Here is a 16,019-nt window from a genome sequence, read left to right as displayed (position 1 = left end):
AGGGTTTGGGGGGGGGGGGGGGAACGGGACTGTGGGGGTGTCGCTGTAGCTGATACCATTCCTTTAATGAGCTCATTAAGGTTTTGCGGGGGGGAGGGGGTCCACACACCCTGTCACCATGAGCCCAGGTTGGGTGCTGGGAGCTGGGGGTGGGTTTTCTCCTGGGAACTCGGAGGTCAGCGGTTCCCACGGGGGAGGAGGGTTTTAAACCACCACCCCCACCCCCCCCGCCCCCCCAAAAAAAAAAAAAGCACCGAGGTTGGTGCCTGGGCTGGGGCAGAGGGTGGCAACCGGGCACGTTCACACCCGGTACAGGGTGCAAGAACTGGCCGTGACCGTCACATCGGCCACGTGGGAGGGGGCAGGGGGTGACTCAGATTAGTCTACAATAAAGATAAGACCCAGAAAGGAAATTTCGGGGGGAGGGGGAAGGGGGGGGGGGGCAGAGGGAACCCACAGAAACGCTGCGCTCAGCAGCCTCCCGAGGAGGACCAAGGTCCTTCCTCCCCATCCTGGGGGGGGACGGGGGCGGGGAGGAGGGGGGGGGGGGTGGTGAAACTCGGCTTTGGCTTTTTGTTGCCCACCCGGGCATTGCTTGGCCACGCCGAGTCCCCGGTCACCTTCCTGCGGGGACACCCGGGGGGGGGGGGGGGAAGAGCCCCCTCCACGGCACGGCTGGTGGGACCTTCACCCAGCAGCACCCACCAGGCAGGAGAGCGGGGTGCCGGGGAGCACCCCAGGGTAGAGGAAGGTGATGGATGGGACGAGGGGGTGGCCTGGGGACACCCCCCTCACACCCCCCCGGCCCCATGCAATCTCGATTCCCCGTTCACAGGAAGGGTTTCTCCTCGTCTCCGTGGGACAAAGTGCTCTCGGAAGGGCTTTCGGGTCCCCTGGTGGCACTGCCGGGGGGGGCATGCGGCCACCAAGGGGACAATTCCCCAATTCCCAACCCCCAGACCTCACTGGGATCGTGCCACCGTGCTCCCCCAGTCCTTCCACAGGCTCCCAGTCCCTCCCCAGGCTCCCAGTCCCATGGCTGCCCTGGCAGCGTGGTGGCCCATCGGGGAGCCAGATGCCACCGTTGTCGTCCCGTCCTCCCCCCCCAACTCCGGTTTGTGGCTGTGTGGCAAGGGGGTGGGGAAGGTGGGCATCCTCCCGCCCGGATGACGTGGTCCAGTGGGGCATCCCGGCCAGTGCCACCTCCAGGGACTGTCTCTCCCACCGTGGGACAAAGTGTTTCTTCAAAGAGCTTTCGGTTCCTGCCCGGTCACCCCGGCACGGCCACGGGAGGTGACCACCACGGGGGCAAGCGAGGTCGCCGGTGGCAGGGGAGCGAGGAGCCCTGGACAGAAATTGTCCCCTCGTCCCCGGCACGGCCCCCCCACGGGTCATCTGTTTCCACCCCCCCCGCCCACCTGCCCCCCCGGTGACCGGGTATAAATCGGTGGCCCCGGCGCCGACCCCACGGAGAGCCCCGTGCCGCGGCATCGCTCGCCACCACGGCCATGGGAGGGAGTTTCTCCTTCCTCCTCCTCCTCTTCCTCCTCCTCCTCCTCCTTCTCTTGCACCCGGGGCCGGGAGCCGCCGTCTCGCTCCTGCGGTACCGTTACGACTGTGGGGACTATGGCATGCAGCTGCTGGCGTACCCCTCCCGCGGCCGCACCGTCCGCTTCAAAGTCATGGGTGAGTGTAAGGGCGGGGGGGGGGGGGGGGGGGGGAGGTGAGTATGAGGACACCCCCCCCACACCACCCCTCCCCCCCCCCTTGGTGTCTCCTTGGGGGTGACACGTACCAAATCTCCCCGGGGTTACCCCCCCCCAAATCCATCCATCCATCCCTGATGGGATGGGCATGAGCTTTGGGTGGTGGGGTTCTGAGCATCACGGCACCCGGTTGTGTCACCTCACCCCCACCCCCACCCTCCCTCCTCCCCGTGCCCACGGCGGGGGGGTGTGTGTGTCCCCAGATGAATTTGGCACCCGCTTTGAGGTGGCCAACTGCTCCATCTGCCTCCACTGGCTCAACACCGGGACGGACGGCGCCATCATCTTCTCCTCTGGCTACGAAGGCTGCCATGTTCTGGTGAAGGTGAGGGTCCCGTCCCACCCATGGTGACCCCCGGCACCGGTGGGGCTGGGGTGAGGGGGGGGGGGAGGTTGTGTGTGTGACCGTCCCTCCCTGCCACCTCACAGGAGGACCGCTACGTCCTGAGGGTGCAGCTGGAGGAGATGCTTCTCAGCGGGGTCCCGGTTGCCTCCTACGAAGTCAACATGACCTGCCCGCAGCCTGGGGACTACGAGATCCTCACGGATGGCAACCTGGGCACCAAGCACCAAGCTGGCCAAGGCAACAGCGTCCACCAGAGCCAAGCTGATGTCCTTGTCCCCCTGGCCCAGCCTGGCCTCCTGCAGCACGTGTCCCAGTCCACCCTCACCATCTCGGGACCCCAACTCTCTCCCCAAGCCCACTCGGAGCAGGTTCACCCTGTGGCCCAGACCCAGCCCGTCCTGGTGCACCCCCAACCCAGCCTGGTTCGCCCAGGTCTTCAGTCCCAGCATGGCCAGGGTCTCCAGGTGCTTCAGTCCCAGCATGGCCAGGGTCTCCAGGGTCTTCAGCCCCAGCCAGGGATGGTTCGTCCCCTCACCCAACCCCAACAGGGTTTAATACGTCCAGGGATGCAACCACCAGCCCAGCCTGGGCTCCGTCACCCAGGGGGTCAGACCCAAAATCAACCTGGTATGGTGCATCCTGGAGCTCAAAACCAACCAGGTCTTCGTCTACCAGGGGTTCAAACCCCAAACCAACCAGGGTTGGTGCATCCCGGAGCTCAAAACCAACCAGGTCGTCTTCGTCCAGGGCTCCAGACCCAAAACCAGCCTGGAATGGTGCACTCTGGGGGTCAAAACCAACCAGGTCGTCTTCTTCCAGGGGTTCAGACCCAAAACCAACCAGGGCTCCATCACCCAGGACTTCAGACCCAAAACCAGCCCGGGACGGTGCACTCCGGGGGTCAAAACCAACTAGGACATATTCGTCCAGGGATTCAGACCCCAAACCAGCCTGGAATGGTGCATCCTGGAGCTCAAAACCGACCAGGGCATCTTCGTCCAGGGCTCCAGACCCAAAACCAGCCTGGAATGGTGCATCCTGGTGGTCAAAACCAACCAGGACATATTCGTCCAGGGTTCCAGATCCCAAACCAGCCTGGGCTGGTGCACCCCGGTGTCCACGCTGGTGCCCAGACTCAAGCAGGCTTCATCCGCGCAGAAGCTCAATCCCAAAACCAGGCGGGCTCAGCCGGCTCCAGCCTCCAGCCCCATTCCCAAGCTGGGCTACTCCGCCCTGGGCTCCAGAGCCAAACTGGGCTGGCTCACTCCGGCTCCCAGTCCAGCTCGGTGCGCCCAGCTTTCCAAAGCCAAGCCGGGTTGGTACATGCCACCCATTCCCGACCGGGTTTGGGACATCCAGGACTCCAGTCCCGACCGGGTTTGGTCCGTCCTGGACTTCAGGCTCAGCTCCAGTCGGGGCTGGTGCGTCCGGGGCTGCAGCCCCAAGCTCAGCCCGGCTTGTTGCATCCCGGTCTTCAATCCCAAGCCAGTTTGCTGCAATCCACGGCTCTCTTCTACCCCTCGGCAGGGGCAGGTAAGTCACCGGGGGGGGTGGGGGGGACACGGAGGGGTGAAAGCAGGGGTGGGTCCTCCCTGTCCCTGGAAAAGCGGGTGAGAGACATGAGGGGATGCTCGGGGTGGGCAGGAGGATGCTTTGGCAGGGGGATGCTCGGGTGGGCAGGACAGGGGGATGGTGAGGGGCAGGAGGATGCTCAGGTGGGATGCTGAGGGACAGGGGGATGCTTGGGTGGGCAGGGCAGGGGGATTCTGAGGGGCAGGAGGATGCTGAGGGGCCAGGGATGCTCGGGGGGATGCTTGGGGGGATGCTCGGGGGGACAGGGGGATGCTTGGGTGGGCAGGGCAGGGGGATGCTGAGGGGCAGAGGGATGCTCGGGTGGGCAGGTCAGGAGGATGCTGAAGGGCAAGAGGATGCTGAGGGGCCAGGGATGCTGAGGGGCAGGGGGATGCTCGGGGGGGATGCTCAGGAAGATGCTGAAGGGCAGGGGGATGCTTGGGGGGACGCTGAGGGGCAGGAGGATGCTCAAGCAAGCAGGGCAGGAGGATGCTTTGGCGGGTGGGATGCTTGGGCGGATGCTCAGGGGTGGGGGAATGCTGAGGGGCAGGGGGATGCTCGGGTGGGCAGGAGAAAGCTCAGGTGGGATGCTGAGGGGGATGCTGAGGGGCAAGGGGATGCTGAGGGGCAGCAGGATCCTTTGGCGGGTGGGCAGGTCAGGGGGATGCTCTGGGGGATGCTGAGGGGCAGGAGGATGCTCAGGTGGGATGCTGAGGGACAGGGGGATGCTGAGGGACAGGGGGATGCTGAGGGGCCAGGGATGCTCGGGGGGGGGATGCTCAGGGGGATGCTGAAGGGCAGGGGGATGCTGAGGGGCCAGGGATGCTGAGGGGCCAGGGATGCTCGGGGGGGATGCTCGGGGGGGATGCTGAGGGGCAGGGGGATGCTTGGGGGGACGCTGAGGGGCAGGAGGATGCTCAAGTAAGCAGGGCAGGGGGATGCTGAAGGGCAGGAGGATGCTTTGGGGGGTGGGATGCTCAGGGGGGTGCTCGGGGGGACGCCGAGGGGCAGGGTGAGGCAGGTCAGGGGGATGCCAAGGGGGATGGCTGAGGGCAGCGTCCCCTCTCTGTCACCCCAGGCACCCAGCTGACGCGGGAGCAGTGCCAGGTGGCGGTGGGGAGGATGCCCTGCGTGGCCCCCCCGGGCCGGGAGGCATGCCTGCAGGCGGGCTGCTGCTACGATGACATGGACCGCACGGCGCCCTGCTATTACGGCAACACGGGTAGGACGCTGGGAGGGGTCCCCCGGGAACACCCCGCGCCCTCGGCCGGCACTCGTCTTGGGGGCTGGAGGTCCCCCCCCGCCTTGGCTGATGGGGACGGGTCCCCTCCTTGCCACAGCCACCGTGCAGTGCCTGTTGGAGGGGCACTTCGTCCTGGTGGTGCCACGGGGACTGGCCACCCAACCCTACAACCTGGACAGCGTGCGCTTGGCCAGTAGCCAGCCGGGCTGCGAGCCGGTCAGGGTGACCGAGACCTTCGTCATGTTCCGTTTCCCCGTCACGGAATGCGGCACCACCGTCCAGGTAAGGATGGGACCCACCCCCACCCCCCCCCCCCGCCTCCCGAGCCGCTCAGAGTGATGATGGGGGACCCTGATGTGTCCCCACCCCCCCCAGGTGATCGAGGACCGGCTGATCTATGAGAACCAGCTGATCTCCACCATCGACGTCCAGGGGTCCCACCGCGGCTCCATCACACGTGACAGCACCTACATGTAAGGTGTAGGTGGCCAAGGAAGGGGGGGGGGGGGGCAAAACCGGGACACCCCCTCAACAAAGCCCATCCTGCTCCCCCCTCTGCCTGCAGCACCCCCTTGACCAGCTCCCCCCCCACTTCCTTGGCCACCAGTGCTTGGTGGTGGGACTGGGGAACTCCACAGCAGGTCCCCCTCCTTGAGCTGGGGGGAGGGCTGAAGGATATGGGGGGGCCTCCAGCTCTGCTCTGCTCCCCCCAGCCTCCAAGCTCGCTGCATCTACAACGCCAGCGACCTCCTGCCGCTCCGCATGGAGGTGGCTGCACCCCCTTCTTCCACCCCCATGGCCATGTTTGGGCCACTCGGGCTCCAACTGCGCATCGCCACCGGTGAGGAGCCCCATCCATTGTCCCCCCCCCGCCTCCAACCCCGTCCTCTCCGTCACCCCCCCCCCCCCCACCCCGCTGAGCCTCTCGCCCTTCCCGCAGATGAGACCTACAGTTCCTATCACCCCGACGGCGACTATCCCTTGGTGAGGGTCCTGAGGGACCCCATCTACGTGGAGGTTCGTCTCCTGCAGAAGACGGACCCCAACTTGGTGCTGGTCCTGCACCACTGCTGGGCCTCCCCCAGCACCGACGCCGCAGCCGAGCCCCAGTGGCCCATCCTGGTGGACGGGTGAGCAGAATTGAGGGGGGGGGGGGACAGAAAGATGGAGAGGAGGAAGAGGAGGAGGAGGAGAGGGGTCACCAGCACCAACCGAGGGTCCTTCTCGCACGTCCAGGTGCCCCTTCGCAGGGGACAACTACAGGACCCAGCTTGTCCCCATGGGACCGGCCTCGCCACAGTTGCCCTTCCCGAGTCACTACCAGCGTTTCGTCATCTCCACCTTCACCTTCGTGGAGCCCCCCACCATGGCGGTGCTGGAGGGAGAGGTGAGGCGGGGGGGGGGGGGAAGTACAGCCACCCTGGTGGTCCCCCCTGAGCCCCCCAACGTTGGCAACCCCCCATCCCAACCCCCCCAAACCCACCCCAGCACCTTTCCTGAGCAACCCCCCAGCTGACTATGGTCACTGCCCCCCATGTTGCTCCACACCCTGGACCCACAACCACAGTGGGGAGCCCACACTGCTTTGGGGGGGGGTGGGGTGGGTGGGTGTTCCTTGGGGCTTGAAGGACCTTCCTCGGGGGTCCCCAGCACCTTTGGGGACCCCAGCATCAGCCACTGATGCTGGCCCCCCCCACCTCCACCCCGTGGCTTCCAGGTGTACATCTCATGCAGCGCCTCGGTGTGTCACCTCTCGCAGCCCGAGCCCTGCCGTCCCTCGTGCCAGCTGGGAGTGCCATCACGTAAGTCTGGGTGCCACCAGCCCCCTCGGGCAGGTGGCCACGGCAAGGGGAGACCTCTGTCACCCCCGAGGCTTTCCAAGCCAACCCCCCTGCCCCTCCGGCAGGAGCCCGTCGGTCTCTGGGGGACGGGAGGAGGGCAGAAGCCCTAGGCATGGTGACATCCCGGGGACTCATTGTCTTGCCGAAGGTCCCCAAGCTGCAGAGAGGCTGAGCCCGAAGGCGGTGGGTGAGTGTGTGTGTCCCCCCCAAGTTTCAAAATTTCACCTTCAGCCCAGCTCTAATTAACTCTCCTCCTCCTCATCTTCCTCCCACGCAGCTCCTGCCACCACCCAGGCGCTGCCTGACATTTTGGGGCAAACTGGAAAAATAAAGCCATGCTCAAGGCGGGGGCTGTGGGGGTGCTTTGTCTTGGGGGGGGGGGAACGATGGGGACAGGAAAGAGGAGGGGTCCCTGAATAGTTCTTTATTTCCATAATGAAACTAGATTAATTGCTTACAAAACCTTCACGGCCCTTCCCTCCCTTCCACGCCTTCCCGGCCGCAATCCCGGCCCCAAACATCCCACGGGGGGGTGGGAGCCTTTTGTTGCATTCAAGTTACAAGCAAAAAACAGAATCTAAAGCAACCCCCCCCCCGCCCCCCTCAAAAAAAATAAAAATAAAAAAAGAGAGACACACACGAAAACCAGAAAAGAAGAAAACTAAACCAACAAATCCACAAAGAGAGGGGAAGGCGACATCCAATTTCCCCCCGCCCCTGTTCTGCAGGGGAACCCGGAGAATTAACGAACCACTGGTTTCCCTCCCTCCCCACCCCGATACCCTCCCCCCTTCCCCCCGCCTCCCCCAAAAAAGCCCCAGCGCGGCGGCGACCCCACCTCTTGGCGGGGCAGGGGGGGCTACAGGCTGTAAAATTTGAGGCTCCGGTCCATGCCCGTTGAGGCAATGAACTTGGCGTGGTGGCCAAAGGCCACTCCGGTGGTGAGACCGCTGTGCTCTGGGGGAGGGAAAAACAACCGGGGGGTTAACGGCATCGAGCGGAATTAAACCCCGGAGACCCAGGAGAGCGTTTCCTCTCCGCGGGAAGGGACCTAAAGGCCTTCTCCACCCCCCTAAATGTGCCCCCGCCCCCCCCCCCCCCCAACACCCCAGTTCCTCACCTGTGAAGTGGAGGATTTCCGTCCACTGCTTGCAGATGTAGATCTGGACGTCAGTCCCCCCCAGGGCCAAGTAGGTGCCGCTCTGGTCAAAGATGAGAGACTTCACCTGCGGAGGAAAAGGAGAAAGAAGCCTCAAAACAAGCTCAGGAAGCTCTAGGCGGGGGCAGCAATTTCCCATCAGCCCCCCCCCCCCCAAAGAGGAAGAGCACAGCGGGGATGGTGGGCACAGGGAGAGAAGACCGCCCAGCCATCGAGGAGGGGGGTGGGGGGGTGGAAAAAGGGACAGTGACACACCTCGAAGTTATTATCCAGCTGCAGCGTCTTGAAATTCTTGAGTTTACGCAAATCCCAGAGCTTGACGGAGGAGTCGTCGGCCGCCGTGGCCAGGTAGTAGCCGTTCTCGGAGAAGGCGATGCTGGTGATGGGGCCGGAGTGTCCCGGGAAGTTGGCCACGTTGGTGCGTTCCTGGGAAACGAGGAGGTTAGAAACAGGCTGTATTTTTGGAGGGAAAAAAAAAAAAAAAAAACAAACCCTCCAAAAGAGATTCCCCAAAACCCCACTCCAGGAGAAACGGGCACGGCGCCTCGGATGGAACACTGCTGGGCGCTAAACCAAACTCATTCCCACCGTAACGTCCCCTCCCTCAACACCCCTAGGGTCATCCCTACCTTCAGATCCCAGATCTTGATCTGAGAATCCATCGTTCCTGTTCCAAAAATGAGCCCGTCCGGGTGGAACTGGGCGCAGGTGAGAGCTGAGGAGACACAGTAGGAGATTCAGAGGGTTGGAGAGACTTTCCGATGCCCACTACCCCCCCCCCCCCGCCCCAAAACAAGTTCTTGTGATCTCCAGGGGGAAAAAATCCCTTCTCCACAGGCTCACAACAACCCCCCCCCGGGGTTGGGAATACTCAGATATAAACCTTACCGCAGCCAGAGCTCTCATCTGTCACCTTGGTGAGGACACGGCCTGTCTGGATATCGGAGAAAGCCCAGTACTGGAAGAGAGGAACAGGGTGTTGAGTAGAGAGAGATGAGAAGCTGGGGGTTAAGGGGGGTGGTGGTGGCGTCTGTGGGGCAGGAAAGGGTCTCACCTGGTCATCAGAAGAGCTGAGGAGGTAATCGCCTGTGGCGTGGAGGCTCAGCCCCGTCACGGAGCCCTCGTGGGCACGCACGACCTGCACGCACGAGGCGTTGGGCACAGACCAGATGCGGATAGTAGCATCGGGAGAAGCTGAGAACACCAAATCCTACACGAGGAGGAAAGTTAACGATTAAAAATAAGTCACCTCTCCATCTCAGAGAGCTCCCAACGGGCAAGAACTGGTCCCATCACCAGAAGAGGGCCCAGGAAACCCGATCTGGGGCAACCTGGCTGGGAGGGAAGAGGCCAAACGTGGGCCTGAGTGCACCTGAGAGGGGTGGAAGACGACACTGGTGACCTTCTTGGTGTGTCCCTTGAGCGTCGCCAGGATCTGCTCCGAGCTCTTGTCAAAGACGATGACATTTTTATCAGCCCCACCTGGAAAAACAAAGCAGGAAGGGGTGAGAGAAGGGAGTCTGTGGCCAAACAAGCCCAAGTCCATCCACCTTTTCTGGGGACCACCATGTCCCCAGCTTTGCCAGAAGGTGAGAAGATTCGTCATACCCCTTGTCCCACCTCTGTCCCCCAAAAGTAGAGAGTAAGGGACCCTCCTCCTGCGTAGCCCCTCCCAGGTAACCCTCCTGGAACACCAGAGTCCCCAGTAAGTGGAGGAGGCTCCCTTACCGGTGAGGATCTTGTTGGTGTCAGAAGGACAGAGGTCCAAGGCGAGGATCCCCGGGATGCTGGCGCTGTGCAGCCCCTGCACGAGGTGGGAGGACACCAGATTAACACCACAAGGGAGAAGACACCCCCAAAATGGAAACGAAAGGCTCTTAAGGGAGGCCCAGGGTGTTTCATCCCATCGGGAGAAGCCTGGGCCACATCTAATCCAGCACAGGCCCCCTGCTGGCTGTGGCACAGAGTGTCACAACCCTCTTCCTCGCTCTGCCCAGCAGCAGATTTGTCACCTATCGATGCTGCACGACGGGGGAGTTTACGACCCCCTGCCCATATCACGGCACTCACCACGTGCGAGGCGACCTGCCGGTATTTGCTGAGTTCCTCCGGCTTCACCAGCTCCTCCGGAACAGTCTTTCCTCTCTGCAAAAGGAAAACAGCGCGGAGATAAACGTCAGCCTCTCGGGGCACGGCACGTCCCGGCTGTTGTGGCATCTTCGGAGCGAAACGGGGCCACTTACCTTCTTACGCTCCGTGGTGAGCACCGTGGCCTTGTCTTGAAGCTGAAGAACAAGAGAAGGGTGGTCACGGTTGGAGAAAAGCCACCGCCGAAGGTTGTGGCAGAGTCAAGTGGAAGATCTCTTACCTTCTGGATGATCTCGGGGGTCATGCCCGCAAGCTCTCCCAGATCCATGGACTCCCCAGCTCCCTGCGGGGAACGGAGAAAGGGGCTGGTTACACCCAGAAGGGGAACGGAAGGGAGGTGAGCGGAGATTGGCAGGGGGGAAACAAGGGGAAAAAGCACCCAGAGGGGCAGCGGGGACTCACCGCCACGTTTGGCTGGGCAGATGGCACCGTCTGGGGCACGATGAGACCGGCCTGTGGCTTCAGAGTCGCCAGAGCTGCGGTGGCAGAGAAAGGATTTGAGTTTAAAATGTGTTGAAAGAGAAAGGAGATGGCGTTCCAGGACAACAATCGCCACCAAGACTACTTGTTGTTTGTTGCTGCTGCTCGCTCCTCCCCAGCTCCCTCTCCCCGAGACCCACAGTCTCCACCCCACCCCGTGTCACCCCAAAGTCACCTTCTCTGGCGGCAGTGACCTCCTTGGTGAGGCGAGCGATGACACGGCAGGCGGCATCGTGCTGGTAGAGCGCGTGGGACAGTTCCTGGCGCGTCGTCTGGAGCTGCTGGCGGAGGGTGAAGCTGTGCAGCATGACGGCATCCTAACGGGAGGAAAAAGAGTCAGGCAGGGAAAGGCGGCGGGTCCCAGCACCCAGCTCCGTTCCCAGTCACAACCCAGTACTCACCCACTCATCCTGCAGAGCTTTCAGGATGGCTGGGATGCTCGTGGCAGACGGAGGTTTGGGACGGATGGGATGGGCGACTGTCAACGAGAGAGGATGAACACATCAACCGTGTCCCCAACACCCCTATGGATCCATTTAGACAGGCGCACCAACACCTTTACACTCCCCCCACTCCAACAACCTGACCGCTGCAGCTCAGCTTTCTGACCACAGCAAGCTGATGGTTTCCCTCCTCTGGCTACGAGGGAGACCATCGTGGATTTATCAGAGAACCATAAAATGATTTGGGTTGGAAGGGACCTTAAAATATCATCCAGTTCCAGGATGGAGGGGGACACCTCCCACCAGACCAGGTTGCTCCAAGCCCCCTCCAACCTGGCCTTGAACCCCTCCAGGGATGGGGCAGCCACAGCTTCTCTGGGCAACCTGGGCCAGGCTCTCACCACCCTCACAGCAAAGAAGTTCTTCCCCACATCTCATCTCAATCTCCCCTCTGTCAGTGTCAGACCCTTCCCCCTCCTCCTAGGGCTCCCCTCCCTGATCCAGAGTCCCTCCCCAGCTTTCCTGGAGCCCCTTGAGGGACTGGAAGGGGCTCCAAGGTCTCCCCGGAGCCTTCTCTTCTCCAGGCTGAACCCCCCAACTCTCTCAGCCTGTCCTCACAGCAGAGGGGCTCCAGCCCTCCCAGCATCTCCGTGGCCTCCTCTGGCCCCGCTCCAACAGCTCCATGTCCTTCCGCTGTTGGTGGCTCCAGAGCTGGAGGCAGCACTGGGGTGGGGGGGTCTCCCCAGAGCGGAGCAGAGGGGCAGAATCCCCCCCCCAGCCCTGCTGGCCACGCTGCTGGGGATGCAGCCCAGGATGTGGGGGGCTTTCTGGGCTACCAGCGCACGTTGCCAGCTCGTGTTGAGCGTCTCATCCACCAACACCCCCAAGTCCTTCTCCTCAGGGCTGCTCTCCAGCCATTCTTCTGCCCAGCTTGGATCTGTGCTTGGGATTGTCCTGACCCATGTGTAGGACTTTACACCTTGTTGAACTCCATGAGGTTCATCTCTCAAGCCTGTCCAGGTCCCTTGGGGTGGCACTGTCCATGTCACCGACAAAGATGTCGGTCCCAACACCAATCCTTGAAGAACTCCACTCAGGAGAACATCATGGATTTCCCTCAGGAAACCCATTCTCAGGGTGCTACCCCTCCGGGGGCCCTCACAGCTCCCCCCAGACCGACCACGGTGACCACGGGCTTCCCCCCGGGGGAGAACCGGCACAACCCCCTTGTCCCATCCCGCCACCTTTGATGTCGATGAGCTGCTCCTCAGAGAGGGGCTGGTTGTTGACGGGGTCGGTGCCATTCTCGGCGATGTACTTCTCGATCAGCCGCCGCTCGTAGACGTGGTTGGAGACCGGGGAGACGCAGGGGTGCTCGGGCACCTCGTTGGAGACTGTGGAGGGGAGATTGGGGGTTACGGCACCATCACCTTCCCACCGAGCACCAGGTAACCCCCTTAACGGCAGCCACCCAGCCCGGTAACCCCCTTAACGGCAGCCTCCCAGGCCGGTAACCCCCTTAACGGCAGCCTCCCAGGCCGGTAACCCCCTTAACGGTAGCCTCCCAGGCCGGTAACCCCCTTAACGGTGGCCTCCCAGCCCGGTAACCACCTTAACGGCGGCCACCCACCCCGGTAAACTCCCACACCAATAAACCCCCCCCCCCATTCCCGGTAACTCCACTACCCCGTGATCCCACCACTTGGTAACACACACACCCCCCCCCCCCCAACCCCGCTATCCCCCTCCCGGTAACCCCCAAGCCCGGTATCCCCCTCACGGTAACCCCCCGGGGCCTTCTCCGCGGCCTCCGCACTCACTAGAGCAGATGAGGGCCATGGCGGACGCGGGGCAGCCGCCGCTCTCCGATCGCGGCCCGCTCCGGTTCCGGTAACGGTTCCGGTGCTGGTTCTGGTTCTGGTTCTGGTTCCGGTTCCGGCCGGCGCGCGCGGCCGCCGCGGCGTCCCCAACGGCTCACGCGGGCCCCGCCGGAAACGGAAACGCTCCCGGCCTGCCCCGCGCCAGCGCGCGACCCCCGCCCCCACCGGCAACGGCGCCTCCCGGCATGCCCCGCGCGCCGCCACTGGGGAGGGGTTTGGGGGGGGGGGCGGGAGGAGTGGAGAGAGAGAGAGAGAGAGAGAGAGGGCGGCGTTACCATAGCGACCGTGTCCCGGCATGCAACGGGGGGCGAGAGGCGCCTGGCGGACTACAGCTCCCGTCGTGCCCCGCGGCGGAGGTGAGGGCCGAGCGCGCGCTCCCGCCCGCCTCCGCAGCGCCCCCCTGCGGCGGCGGCGGTGAGCGCCGCCCCACCGTGTGTGGGGGGGTGGTATTGGGGGGGGGGGGGTAACCGGGGTGAACCGGGAGGGAGGGTCCGGGGTGACCGGGGAGAGGTTCCTGAGGTGTGGGGGGGTGGGCGCATGGGGGAAGATAGACGGGGTGGGGGGGCCCGGGGGTGGTACCGGTCGGGGGGGGGATCCCGGGGGATATTGGGGGTACCGGGGGGTGTCTCGGGGTGAGCCAGGGAGGGGACGGATAGGGTGAGGTCCCGGGGGGGCCACCCATGGGGAGGGGGGGGATAGAGGGGGTGGGGGTACCGGGGGTAGGGGTGCCCCGGTGTTTGGGGGTACCGGGGGGCGGTACCGGGAGGATTGGAGGTACCGAGGGGGGGAGGTCCCGGGGTGACCCGGGGGGGGACGGACACAGACAGGGTGGGGGGATCCACGGGGGGCTAGATGGGGTGGGGGGTCCCGGGGGTACTGGGGGGCGGTACTGGGGGGGATTGGGGGTACCGGGGAGGAGGGTACCGGGGGGAGACGGGGGGGGGGGTGTACCCAAGGGGGGATAGACGGGGGGGGGACGGGACAGGACGGACGACCTGACGTTTGGGGGTCCCGGGGGAATTGGGGCTACTGGGTGGGAGGTCCTGGAGGGATTGGGGGTCCCGGGAGGTTGGGGGGAACCAGTGGTGGGGGGTCCCGGGGGTGGGGGGGTCCTGGGGGAACCAGGTGTCGTGTCCCCCCCCCCCCCATTCCCATGCCCTTGGTCAGGGCAGGCGCCACCTCCCGCTGACACCCGTCCTAAATATAGCTGGGGGACACCGGGGGGGGGACACACACACACAGAGGCCCGCTGCGGGGCCACGGCCCTCCCAGAGCCCAAAGTGGGGCGGGGGGGGGGGGGGGAGGGGGGGAACGGACACCCCGCTGTCCCCAGACCCACCCCACCCCTCCACCCACCCCCCCAAAATCCTGGTGTCACCCCACTGTCCCCACAGAGACAGGGCCGTGCTCCAAGATGGGGGGCGAGTTGGGGCGCGGGGCGCTGCTGGCCCTCCTGCTGTGGGTCCCCCTCCTGGGGGGGGCGTCGGGGGACGGGGCGAAGGACGAGAAGGACGATGGCGTTGGGGGGGCCACCGCCGGCGATGACCTGCTGTCGCGGCTGGGACGAGCCGCCTGGGTGGCCACCGAGAGCTGGTTGGGCCCCCAGCCCCTGCGGCTGGTGGCCGAGGTAAGTTGCCAGCCCTCCCCTCCGCGCACCCCCAAATGTTGTGTCCCCCCCCCCAGCCCGTGTCCCCTTCAGCCCCGTTTGTCCCCACAGAGCCTCTCTGCCACCCTCTGGGTGTTGGCCTCGGGGATCTCGGTGGCCCTGACCACGCTCTGCGGGATCCTGGGCGACCTCCTGGCCACCACTGGCCACAGCGGTGAGCTCTGGGGAAGGTGGGGGGGGGGACACGACACAGGTTTGTCACCCATCCCCGGTGCCACCACGGCGGTTGGTGACACCGGCCTCCCTCCCAGGTGACCGGCTGGTTCGCGCGATGGCTCTGAGTCCCGCCGAGGTTCAACGGGTCCTGCTGTGGGGGTTGGTGGCCTTGGTGGCCTCTTGGCTACTGAGCCGGCTGCTGGGGCTACTGTTCCCCCTGCTGCGGTGGGTGAAGCTCTGCTGTTTCCTGGCCGCCTTCCTTCATGTCGCGACATGTCGGGAGAGTCCCACCACCCAGGCGGGGCTTCTGCTGGGGCTCTGGCTGCTCTACGCCCTGCTGGGGGGGTGGCTAGCGCCCCCCCACGGCACTAGCCCCCAGCTAGAGGCCTCCCTGCGCAGCCTGGAGTGGAAGGTGGAGGAGCTGCGGCGGCGGCAGAGGTGGGGGGGTCCCCGAAACCGGGAGGAGTGACACCCCCCCCCCCACTTTGTCCTCGGGAAGGGGTTTGGGGGGGGGGGGGGACAGCACTGTCCCCAGCGCACCCCCTCAGCTTGGCTCTGTGTGTCCCCCCCCCACCCCAGCATGTGTCCTCCCTGCTGAGACCCCCCCCTTCCCAACACGGTTCTCCTTGGGGCCCCCTTCTCCCTTTACCCCCCCACCGCGGGGGGGGGTGTGTGACACCAGCCCTGAGCCCCCCCCCATCTTGGGAGTGTGTGTGTGTCCCCCCTCAATGCAGCACCCCCAAAGCTGGGGACCTGCTCACGGTGCCTTCACGCAAGCCAAAAGTGCCTTCCCCTGGGGGGGGGGGCCCTCCTATGTGTCCCCCCCCCCCCCAACCCCGGCCCCAAATCCAAGCCTCCCACGGGGCTGGGGGGGAGACCACCCTGACCCCCCCCGGTTTGGGGAACCCACACAGGGGGGGATCCCCCTCCCCACCCAGGTCATCGCCCCCAGCCCAAAGTGGGGGTTCTCCTCATGGGGGGAGGGGGACATACAGCCCCCCCCCCCGTGTCCTGTCCGTCCGTCCTTCCCCCCCCCCCCCCCCCGCTGTCAATTTTGGGATTTAAAGCTGCTTTTTGAACTGTTTTGATATATGGGTTGGAATAAAAACGGTTTTATCCTGCCCCGGTTTGGCTGCGCCCCCCCCCACCCCGGGGGAAGGGGTACGGCTGCAGGGGGGGCTCCCCGCAGGAGGGGGGGGGGGGGGGGTCTGTGGAGGGGGGGGGTGGTGGTTTTTGGGGTGCAGGGGGGTTGCCCTGCACTTGCCCCTCGTCCTCTTGTTTGCCCAGCGCTGAGTGCCTGGGGCGGGGGGGTTGATCCG

The 16,019-nt window shown here is 64.7% G+C and overlaps 3 protein-coding genes across 3 annotated transcripts; 2 read left to right on the top strand and 1 right to left on the bottom strand.

The window, feature by feature from the left end:
• The first annotated feature begins 1,508 nt into the window (after window positions 1-1,508).
• ZP1 (zona pellucida glycoprotein 1) lies at window positions 1,509-6,940 on the top strand. The gene is made up of 12 exons (XM_074148698.1): window positions 1,509-1,686; window positions 1,970-2,091; window positions 2,196-2,534; window positions 2,610-3,645; window positions 4,763-4,906; window positions 5,025-5,209; window positions 5,303-5,400; window positions 5,641-5,768; window positions 5,868-6,057; window positions 6,164-6,314; window positions 6,645-6,729; window positions 6,834-6,940. Exons 1-12 carry the CDS (start codon window positions 1,509-1,511, stop codon window positions 6,938-6,940), a joined length of 2,763 nt encoding a protein of 920 aa, XP_074004799.1.
• Window positions 6,941-7,178: 238 nt separating this feature from the next.
• PRPF19 (pre-mRNA processing factor 19) lies at window positions 7,179-13,016 on the bottom strand. Its single transcript, XM_074150073.1, has 16 exons — window positions 12,819-13,016; window positions 12,243-12,392; window positions 10,957-11,033; window positions 10,731-10,872; window positions 10,478-10,551; window positions 10,296-10,358; window positions 10,171-10,212; window positions 9,998-10,072; window positions 9,656-9,731; window positions 9,300-9,409; window positions 8,982-9,137; window positions 8,816-8,885; window positions 8,557-8,642; window positions 8,183-8,353; window positions 7,889-7,994; window positions 7,179-7,725 (listed from the first exon to the last, which is right to left on the bottom strand). The coding sequence occupies exons 1-16, from the start codon at window positions 12,835-12,837 to the stop codon at window positions 7,628-7,630; spliced, it is 1,515 nt and encodes a 504-aa protein (XP_074006174.1). The 5' UTR covers window positions 12,838-13,016; the 3' UTR covers window positions 7,179-7,627.
• A 1,078-nt stretch (window positions 13,017-14,094) lies between these two features.
• TMEM109 (transmembrane protein 109) lies at window positions 14,095-15,822 on the top strand. The gene is made up of 3 exons (XM_074150074.1): window positions 14,095-14,505; window positions 14,596-14,698; window positions 14,796-15,822. The coding sequence occupies exons 1-3, from the start codon at window positions 14,293-14,295 to the stop codon at window positions 15,167-15,169; spliced, it is 690 nt and encodes a 229-aa protein (XP_074006175.1). The 5' UTR covers window positions 14,095-14,292; the 3' UTR covers window positions 15,170-15,822.
• Window positions 15,823-16,019: the final 197 nt, after the last annotated feature.

The sequence above is a fragment of the Numenius arquata genome, chromosome 6, assembly GCF_964106895.1.
Source record: "Numenius arquata chromosome 6, bNumArq3.hap1.1, whole genome shotgun sequence".
Lineage (NCBI taxonomy): Eukaryota > Metazoa > Chordata > Aves > Charadriiformes > Scolopacidae > Numenius > Numenius arquata.
This window is presented reverse-complemented; position numbering and strand designations above follow the sequence as displayed.